At 40.2% G+C, this 10,968-nt stretch overlaps 1 protein-coding gene across 2 annotated transcripts in view; it reads right to left on the bottom strand.

Moving 5' to 3' along the window:
• Nucleotides 1–2,509: 2,509 nt before the first annotated feature.
• The window catches only part of tango6 (transport and golgi organization 6 homolog (Drosophila)), a 29,032-nt gene continuing 20,573 nt past the window's right edge, over nt 2,510–10,968 (bottom strand). For both annotated transcript variants that reach the window (XM_030731608.1, XM_030731609.1), the window contains exons 16-18: nt 10,029–10,180; nt 6,243–6,356; nt 2,510–2,963 (exon numbers count right to left, since the gene is read on the bottom strand). In XM_030731608.1, the coding sequence (XP_030587468.1) occupies nt 2,787–2,963; nt 6,243–6,356; nt 10,029–10,180 (443 nt within the window). In that variant the 3' untranslated portion in view covers nt 2,510–2,786. The remainder of the gene's footprint in view (nt 2,964–6,242; nt 6,357–10,028; nt 10,181–10,968) is intronic.

The raw sequence follows: 10,968 nt of genomic DNA, 5'->3' as shown, positions 1-10,968 counted from the left end.
CACCTACTGATCGGAAGGTCAGCGGTTCGATTCCTGGCTACTCCAGGCTACATGCCAATGTATCCTTGGGCAAGATACTTAACCCCAAGTTGCTCTCCGACCATCCTGTCGAAGTATGAATGTGTGTGAATGCTAGTTAATTAAAAAGCACTTAGCTTAGTATAAACATGGAAGTGCTTGTATGAATGTGAGTGCATGGGTGAATGTAAACATGTTGTGTGAGTGCTCTGACTGAGTAGAAAAGCGTTATATAAGAGCTAGTCCATTTACCATTCAAAGTGACAGTAACTAAACCATATTACTTAAAAAGCCATCTCTTGACCCAGCTGTCTTAGCTAATTATAGGCGAGTCTCCAGCCTTCCTTTTCTCTCAAAGATTCTTGAAAGAGTAGTTGTAAAACAACTAACTGATCATCTGCAGAGGAACGGTTTATTTGAAGAGTTTCAGTGAGGTTTCCTTTTTAATCAATCTTATAGTTAGGGCTGGATCAGGTGACCCTGAACCATCCCTTAGTTATGCTGCAATAGACCTAGGCTGCTGGGGGGTTCCCATAATGCACTGTTTCTTTTCATTCACCTTATTTACTTTGTTTATACTCCACTCTGCATTTAATCATTAATTGTTATTAATCTCTGTCTCTCTTCCACAGCATGTCTTTTGTCCTGTCTCTCTCCCCTCAGCCCAACCGGTCACAGCAGATGACTGCCCCTCCCTGAGCCTGGTTCTGCTGGAGGTTTCTTCTTGTTAAAAGGGAGTTTTTCCTTCCCACTGTCGCCAAGTGCTGCTCATAGGGGGTCGTTTTGACTGTTGGGTTTTCTCTGTAATTATTGTAGGGTCTTTACCCACAATACAAAGCGCCTTGAGGCGACTGTTTGTTGTGATTTGGCGCTATATAAATAAAATTGAATTCAATAGAACTGAATCTTCTCGTGGCCTCTGACAGTGGACTCATCTCTGTGCTGCATTTGATCCTCCCAATTTGACTTCTCTTCATTGGCTCCCTGTTAAATCTAGAATAAAATTTGAAATTCTTCTCCTCACGTACAAGGTCTTGAATAATCAGGCCCATCTTATCTTTAAGTCCTCATTGTACCTTTTCACCCCAATGGAGCACTTCACTCTCAGACTGCTGGCTTACTTGTGGTTCCTAGGATACTTAAGAGTAGAATGGGAGGCAGAGCCTTCAGCTTTCAGGCCCCTCTTCTGTGGAACGAGCACCCAGACAGACACCATCTCTATTTTTAAGATTTTTTTAAGACTTAAAACTTTTTGATGAAGCTTATAGTTAGGGCTGGATCAGGTGATCCTGAACACTCCCTTAGTTACACTGCAATAGGCCTAGGCTGCTGGGGGGTTCCCATGATGCACTGAGTGTTTCTTTTCATTCACCTCTTTTTACTCTGTTTATACATCACTCCACATCATCATCATTATCATTATTTATTATTAATCTCTGTCTCTCTTCCATAGTGTGTCTTTTGTCCTGTGTCTCTCCCCTCAGCCCCAACCAGTCACAGCAGATGACTGCCCCTCTCGAAGCCTGGTTTTGCTGGAGGTTTCTTCCTGTTAAAAGGAGTTCTTCTTTTCCACTGTCACCAAGTGCTGCTCATAGGGGGTTGTTTTGATTGTTTGGTTTTCTCTGTAGTTATTGTAGGGTCTTTACTGTTTGTTGTGATTTGGCATTATATAAATAAAAGTGAATTGATTTATTTTTTGTAATACAAGTTTCTATACCTATAATGCTTAAATATGTAAATGAGGTTTTGTCTAAGTAAAAATACTTAAATGTCCAATAGACAAAGTATAGTTACATAAATACCGATGTGTATCCATGAGTCTAAAAGAAGACATGGAGCCTAAAATTCCAAAATTGACCAATGCAAGAAAATAGTGTTTTGTCCAGACAAGCTAGAGGAGGTTGTTTATCTAAGGTTGTATTTAATAATTTTTTTTAAAGAATTTTAGAAGCTGGATCCACAGACTGTGGACTATTGTAGGGGTTTACAAAATAAAGTGCCTTGAGGTGACTGTTTGTTGTAATTTGGTGCTATATAAATAAAATTGAATTGAATTAAACAATAGTGAAAGTTTTTGTTTGTTGCTGTATGTTTAAACAGGGTCACGGTCTTCAGGGTCTATGAAGGCCATGGCTCATTGTTTAAGTTTTGCTCAGTGGATAAAAAAAAGGAGGAATTTTTTATTGCCCTCTGTCAGCCTAAAGCAAGGCTCTGTTCAAACTGTGCTGAACCCAAATAGCCTCTTTAACACAAAGCAGTCCAGCTATTATCCAGTCTTCATTCAAGGTTTGGGAAAGGGTGCGCAAAATCAACCTCTGTATGAGTCTGACAGCTCTTTAGGAAATCATGTTCCCTCATGTCACTATCCAACATGCGCAGAATGTGTTTGTGATTTATAATACAAAATTAATATTTAACATTATTTCATATAAAAGTCAATATTATTACAGTATTTTATTCACATAAATCAAAAGTCAACATTTAGGTCAGTTTAGATTGTATTTGAACTATCTCGATTATTCAACCATGTAGCCATATGTTTAACATATGTTACGATTTTAGAACAAATAGAGGAAAAATATGCTTAAAACTTTATTTGGGAAATGGGTGGTACAGTGTATGGTCACAGTCATTTCTTTAAGACCTTGGTATGTATGGATGCAGGATCTTCTGTTCTTTGCTATCAGCTGGTCTGGATTTCTGAAGCCTCTAAATCCACATTACATGGAGTCATAACTACTAGTGCAAATAGCCCACAGAAATGAGTTCTATGGTAGGACAACAATCTTCTTCTCCAGCTTCTGCTCAGGGAAGATGAATCTCCTCATTACGTCATCAAGCTCCTCCAGAGCCAGGTGGGCATGAAGCACGGACACCTCGTCCAGATCAGAGCGAACCACCCACTTGAGAGCTCGGTACAGGTCCAGCAACACATCACTCAGAACCTGGAAGGTCAGAGAGAGGTTACACTGCTGAAACTGTACATTAGTTTGGCATGAGTGCTAACAACACAGGGAATGTTGTTACTATTTGTTTTTGCTTTATGTATTATTAAATGTTAGGGCTTAGCTATGTATGACACATGGGTGGGGGTGCTGAGGGACTTCTCCCAAGTACATTTGATACCATATGACCCATAACTGTCCTTGTTCTCCCATACTCTTTTGAATGTATAATAGTATTTGGCTACTTACATTCTTACATAGTGCTTAATTTCTTACATTCACCAGTAAAGGGTTTGGAACCATTTCCACCCCACACCTATTTAAAATGTTCAAGTGTGAGGCATCGTGGGACTATAGTCTGAGTTATAGTCTGATTAAATAAATTAGGAACATGGTAGCCAGCATTTCTAATTGACCTAATCTTTACTCAAACTATTATCCAGAATGTTCCAAACCTCAGAGAAAGCTTCTATTAAAAAACTTCTTTTATTTAAAAGTCTCTCCCCAAACTCCAAATTTCAAATTCATCCATCCATCCATCCTCTGCTTATCCAGGGCCGGGTTGCGGGGGTAGAAGCCTAAGCAAAGAAGCCCAGACCTCCCTCTCCCCAGCCACCTCCTCCAGCTCGTCCGGGGGGACCCCAAGGTGTTCCCAGGCCAGCCGAGAGATATACAGTGGCTTGCAAAAGTATTCATACCCCTTGAACTTTTCCACATTTTGTCACATTACAACCACAAACATAAATATATTTCACTGGAATTTAATGTGAAAGACCAACACAAAGTGGTTACAATTGTGAAGTGGAAAGAAAATTATACGTGATTCAAAACATTTTTTACAAATAAAAAACTGAAAAGTGTGGTGTGCTAAAGTATTCAGCCCCCTTTTCTCTGAGTGCAACTAGTTGCATTCAGAAGTTGCCTGATGTCTGCTAATGACTAAAAAGAGTCCACCTGTGTGTAATCTAATCTCAGTACAAATACAGCTGCTCCGTGACGACCTCAGAGGTTGGTTAAGAGAATATTGGGGAGTAAACAGCATCATGAAGTCCAAAGAACACAGCAGACAGGTCAGGAATAAGGTTGTGAAGAAGTTTAAAGCAGGCTTAGGCTATAAAAAGATTTCCCAAGCTTTGAACATCTCACGGAGCACTGTTCAATCCATTATCCGGAAATGGAAAGAGTATGGCACAACTGCAAACCTACCAAGACAAGGCCATCCACCTAAACTCACAGGCCAAACAAGGAGAGCACTGATCAGAGATGCAGCCAAGAGGCCCATGGTGACTCTGGACCAAATGCAGAGATCCACAGCTCAGGTGGGGGAATCTGTCCACAGGACAACTATTAGTCATGCACTGCACAGATGTGGTCTTTATGGAAGAGTGGAAGAAGAAAGCCATTGTTAAAAGAAAACCATAAAAAGTCCCGTTTGCAGTTTGCCAGAAGCCATGTTGGAGACACCGCAAACATGTGGAACAAGGTGCTTTGGTCAGATGAGACCTAAATTGAACTTTTTGGCTAAAATGCAAAATGCTGTGTGTGGCAGAGAATTAACACTGCACATCACTCTGAACACACCATCCCCACTGTCAAATATGGTGGTGGCAGCATCACGCTCTGGGGCTGCTTCTCTTCAGCAGGGACAGGGAAGTTGGTCAGAGCTGATGGGAAGATGGATGGAGCCAAATACAGGACAATCTTGGAGGAAAACCTGCTGGAGTCTGCAAAAGACTTGAGACTGGGGCGGAGGTTCACCTTTCAGCAGGACAACGACCCTAAACATAAAGCCAGGGCTACAGTGGAATGGTTTCAAACCAAACATATTCATGTGTTAGAACGGCCCAGTCAAAGTCCAGACCTAAACCCAATCCAGAATTTGTGGCAAGATCTGAAAACTGCTGTTCACAAACGCTCTCCATCTAATCTGACTGAGCTTGAGCTGTTTTGCAAAGAAGAATGGGCAAAGATTTCTGTCACTAGATGTGCAAAGCTGGTGGAGACATACCCTAAAAGACTTGCAGCTGTAATTGCAGCAAAAGGTGGTTCCACAAAGTATTGACTCAGGGGGGCTCAATACTTTTGCACACCGTACTTTTCAGTTTATTTGTATAAAATGTTTTGAATCATGTATAATTTTCTTTCCACTTCACAATTGTAACCACTGTGTGTTGGTCTTTTTAAATTCCAGTGAAATATATTTATGTTTGTGGTTGTAATGTGACAAAATATGGAAAAGTTCAAGGGATATGAATACTTTTGCAAGCTACTGCAATCTCTCCAGCATGTCCTGGGTCTGCCCAGGGGCCTCCTCCCAGCAGGACATGCCCAGAACACTTCACCCAGGAAACATCCTAGTCAGATTCTCAAACCACCTCAACTGGCTCCTTTCAATATGGAGGAGCAGCGGCTCTACTTTGAGCACCTCCCGAATGGCTGCACTCCTCATCCTATCTCTAAGGGAGAGGCCAGTGTGGTAGTATGTGGAGGTCTGTACATAAAAATAAAATTATTCATAACTATAAATTATGCTGTTTTTTCTTTGCCACAATTGGGTGTCTTTACATGTTCTGATTCAGAAAATTCATTGCTGTGAAAAGTTTACAGATGTCATTGTTTTATAGGAAAAATGCTGACTCATGCAGAATCTGCATCTGTAGTGGAGTAGCTGGTGAACCAGAAGGAAATAGAAATAGAAATAATGAGGTTGTAGCAGCAGACATAAAACTTTCCAGGCAAGATCTCTTTTATATATATTTTATAATATATTTATGGGGGTTTGTGTCCACAGAGCAGTGGAGAATGAACAGGAAGGAAGGAAGAGAACAGAGGAAGACACACACTAACTGGCCTAGGGCGGATTTGAACCCTGGCCTCTGCGATAGCAATCTATACCAGCACCCAAGATAAGAATTTTTCAGATAGATGAGCAGTGTAGGTACTGTTATGATTTTTACATGGGAGTCCACTGCCTTAACATCTGCTGCCTTAAGTTTAAATGTTTAAATGTCATTTTGACTTTTCCTAAACCTCGATTTTTGTAACCTGATGCAGCCAAAACGATCGTATGACTGCATAAGTCTTTCCCTGCATGCAAAAACAGAGATTTCAGACGACACAGAAGGAGATGCTGCAGCACTTGGAAAATATCAGATGTTCTGGAGAAAACTTTGAATAACTATACTTGACTTCATTCGATGTATACTATATAGCATTACATTATTAATGCTGTCATTACGTGTTTCCCACTCACTTAGCTGTGAGTGTATGAGTGTGTACCTGTGTAGTTTTGTCGCTGAGGCCTCGGAGCAGTGATGCAATAACGTGGACAGCAGCTCTCCTCACCTCTGCTTCCTTCTCTGTCTTTATCAGTGCTGTCAGGCAGGAGGTTATCTGCACAAAAACATACACTCACACTGATATTGACTGTAATTTAAACAAGGATAGGAAAACAATAAAAGACAGTTATTGAGCATCTCAATAAGAAGAGATACATAATTGCAAAATGATCCTCAAGCGGTTTCTTTTTATTACCACTTACTTTTTCAGGCTGTTGTTGCCCCCGTCTCAACTTTGTTAAGATGTCCTGATGTCATCAAATTAGAAATGAGCTATTTTTCATTAAATAGTAAAATGTCTAAGTTTAAATATTTGATATGTTTTATTTGTTCTACTGTGAATAAAATATAGGTTCCTGTTATCTGCATATCTTTGTATTCTGTTCTTATTAACATTTTATACAGTATCAAAACATTTTTGGCACTGGGGTTGTACAAAGCATATACAGAACAGATAATACAGTCAATAATGCTGTAAACTAACAAGCATATATAACAACTGTAGATACCCATGGAAACATGGAGTCTCAGAAACACAGAAAACACAAAAAAACTGCTTTTCCAACTGGAGTTAGTGCAGACTGATTTATGGTACATTTCTAACATCTTGCACACAGCTGCTGTAACTACTCATGGAATGGCGGGGCTCTAGCAAGCGGTTGATTGCCCGACGCTGTGCCTTGCTGAGGTACCGTCGTGCAAGGCTGAGAATTTCAACTGTTAGCTACCAGACTTGGGATACTGTGGCTCCTCTGAAAAGGAAAGCCTCAAATCAGAAGTGCCTGACTCCCTGGTATAACTCACAAACACGTAGCTTAAAGCAGATAACCCGTAAGCTGGAGAGGAAATGTGTCTAACTTATTTAGATGATTTACAGCCTCTATTTAAAAAAAAAAAAAAACCTCCGTAAAGCAAGAACATCTTACTATTCATCACTGATAGAAGAAAATAAGAACAACCCCAGGTTTCTTTTCAGCACTGGCCAGGCTGACAAAGAGTCAGAGCTCTGTAGAGCCGAGTATTCCTTTAACTTAAACTAGTAAAGACTTCATGAATTTCTTCACAAATAAAATTTTAAATTTTAGAAAAAAAATTATTGATAACAATCTCAAAGACATATTTTCATGTACCACAGGCTTTTAAGATGGCTATAATTAAACTGCTACTTAAAAAGCCATCACTGACCCAGCTGTCTTAGCTAATTATAGGCCAATCTCCAACCTTCCTTTTCTCTCAAAGACTCTTGAAAGAGTAGTTGTAAAACAGCTAACTGATCATCTGCAGAGGAACGGTTTATTTGAAGAGTTTCAGTCAGGTTTCAGAATTCATCACAGTACAGAAACAGCATTATGGTAAAATGGTAAATGGACTAGTTCTTATATAGCGCTTTTCTACTCAGATATGAGCACTCAAAGCGCTTACACAACACGTTCACATTTACCCCATGCACACGCATTCATACAAGCACTTCCATGATTAATTAATTAAGCTAAGTGCTTTAATCGTCTAACATTCACTCACATTCATACTCCGACGGAACGGTCGGAGAGCAACTTGGGGTTAAGTATCTTGCCCAAGGATACATTGGCACGCAGCCTGCAGTAGCTAGACCTCAGTGTAGCTTTGATACTGTTGACCATAACATTTTATTACAGAGATTAGAGCATGCCATAGATATTAAAGGCACTGCACTGCAGTGGTTTGAATCATATTTATCTAATAGACTCCAATTTGTTCATGTAAATGGGGAGTCTTCTTCACACACTAAGGTTAATTATGTGGAGTTCCACAAGGTTCTGTGCTAAGACCAACTTCATTCACACTATACCTGCTTCCCTTAGGCAGAATTATTAAAAAGCATTGCATAAGTGACAAAGAGTTATGCAGATGACACCCAGCTTCTGGGTATCATCTGGCTTCATCTATCCATGAAGCCAGATGACGCACATCAATTAGTTAAACTGCAGTGATATGGTGTGTCTAACCAGGTACTTACTCTGGATGGCATTACCTTGGTCATTACACTGTGAGGAATCTTGGAGCCATTTTTGACCAGGATATGTCCTTCAATGCACATATTAAGCAATTATGTAGGACCGCTGTTTGCATTTTTGTGCAATATTTCTAAAATTAGAAACATCCTTTCTCAGAGTGATGCTGAAAAGCTAATTCATGCATTTATTACTTCCAGGCTGGACTATTGTAATTCGTTATTATCAGGCTGTCCTAAAAGCTCCCTGAAAAGCCTTCAGCTGATCCAAAATGCTGCAGCTAGAGTACTGACAGGGACTAGAAAGAGAGACCATATTGGCTTCTCTTCATTGGCTCCCTGTTAAATCCAGAATATAATTTAAAATTCTTCTCCTCACATACAAGGTCTTGAATCAGGCCCCATCTTATCTCAACGACCTCATAGTACTGTATCACCCCAATAGAGCACTTCGCTCTCAGACTAAGGTTTCTAGCCAGCGGCTGATTGTCCAGCACTGCGCCATACTGAGGTCGTCTTGCGCCGGGCTGAAAATTTAACCCGTTTGCTATCAAAACTCTTCAATCATTGCAATTAGCTGGCAGGTGCGCACCCCTCGCACTCTGCCATGTCGCAAATCCCAGACTCATACTTTCTCTTGCTAGATCGCTGCACTATAGTATTATTTCACACCAATTTTCAATCTACCACCCTAAACGGCCAGTTTCATCCACAATGTGCAATCTCACAATGGTCCTTTTCATGCTTGATTTCGCAGAGCTACAGAAAGCAAAATGGTGACTAGCGTGAACCTGAGGGGGAAGAAAAGGGGAGCTCAAAAGAACAATTTCGGGGTTCCTATTAAACATAAAATCCCAGGAGCTGTGAGTGACATGGTCATGCTGACATGATGACGTATGGAGTGTTTTTAGCAGCTGATCGGATTGATAAAACATCTGGATTATAATGTTTTTGTTGTGTATGCTTTTTACATGATATCTCCAAACCCATTAGTGGAAGGAAATGGCGCTCTGGGACATACTGAATTCATGATATGTAAGTGTAACTTTTCTGATTTATATGCAAAAAGAATTATTGCTCTATCTAATAATGCCTGAAAAGAATAAGTGGAAGAGAATGGATGGATGGATGTTCACCATTACTCCAATTGCAAGAGGGCACGACATTTAGCATTTAAAATTAGCAAGCTAATGCCACAATCATTAGTTATTATTCATCTCTAGCTCTCTTCCACAGCATGTCTTTGGTCCTGTCTCTCTCCCCTCACCCCTAACTGGTCGCTGTAGACGACTGCCCCTCCCTGAGACTGGTTCTACTGGAGGTTTCTTCAGAGGACTTTTTTCTTCCCACTGTCACCAAGTGCTTTCTCACTGAGAGTCGTTTTGACTGTTGGGTTTTCTCTGTAATTATTTTATGGTCTCTACCTTACAATATAATGCACCTTGAGGCAACTGTTTGTTGTGATTTGGTGCGATATAAATAAAATTTAATTGAATCATAGCGTAGCTGAAGCATAGCTACTTCTTTTGTTTGTTTGTTTTATTACTTAATGTGTTTGTAAAATGTTAATGTGCTTTGATTTTACAGCAAATAGAAAGACCAGAGGTCAAAAATAGCTCCATTACCTGTATAAAAAACATTAATTTAATTCATTTTTAACAGTTTATTGAATACTACTATGTGGCTGACTACCAGTTAGAGAAACTAAAAATTTTTTTGACTGAACCTTTCTCTCACCTCTTGAGCAAGTGACCCCAGGGAATAGTCCAGTCTCTGACAGAGCTCCCCCAGGTTGGACAGACTGCTGGCACGGATGCTTTGGTCCGGGTCCCTGGTTCCTTGCAGGAAGACGACCACCAGAGGACGGCCAAGGTGGGGCGCTAGTTCCCCTAAAGAAGGAACACCAGGCAGACAGTTTAGTTCGAAGGCTCTGTAAACCTGAATATTTATCAGATGTTGTCATCGCCCTGATTCTCTAGCTGATGGTAACCATCATCTTCTATGGAAAATACAATGTATGGGGCACCGCGGTGGCTCAGAGGTTGAGCAGGCGACCACATACGTATGCCATGTGGTGGTGCGGGCAGCGCAGGTTCAAGTCCCAGCCTGTCGCCATTTCCCGTGTGTCTTGCCCCCGTATCTCTCCTTCCAATTTCCTGTCATTCTCCACTGTTATTTAAGAAGCTGTGGCCAAAAAAAACCCCAACTGAAAATACATTATATGGACCCATACAAGTTTACTCAAGTATTGGGCCACACCTCTTAATCTTTGCATGCAAGTATTTTCAGTCCCATTTCCACAGGTGTATAAAATCATCATTTAGCCATGCAATCTGCCTTTACAAACATTTGTGAAAGAATGGTTATTATAAGGAGCTCAGCGAACTCAATTTTGCCCATGTAGTCTAATACTGAGCAGTAAGTTTTTGTAGGCTGGGGATCTTGGCAGAAATTTTATATTTTGGTCAACCACATTTTAAATGTGCTTTATATTTATATTTGGATTGAATTAGATATGATTTCAAGCAGTTAAATTCAAATCCAGTATTAAACATACAGTTTAACAGAATAATGCCAATAATTTAGGCTCATCAGAATACTCAGTCACTGATGACAATTCAATTTATGTAAAACTATGAAGTTTTCAATAATACCTACATTTTCAGATTGGGTAGGT

Source organism: Archocentrus centrarchus, chromosome 6, assembly GCF_007364275.1.
Source record: "Archocentrus centrarchus isolate MPI-CPG fArcCen1 chromosome 6, fArcCen1, whole genome shotgun sequence".
NCBI classification, from domain to species: Eukaryota; Metazoa; Chordata; class Actinopteri; order Cichliformes; family Cichlidae; genus Archocentrus; species Archocentrus centrarchus.
Note: the sequence above shows the minus strand (reverse complement) of the source record. Positions and strands in the feature narration are given on the sequence as shown.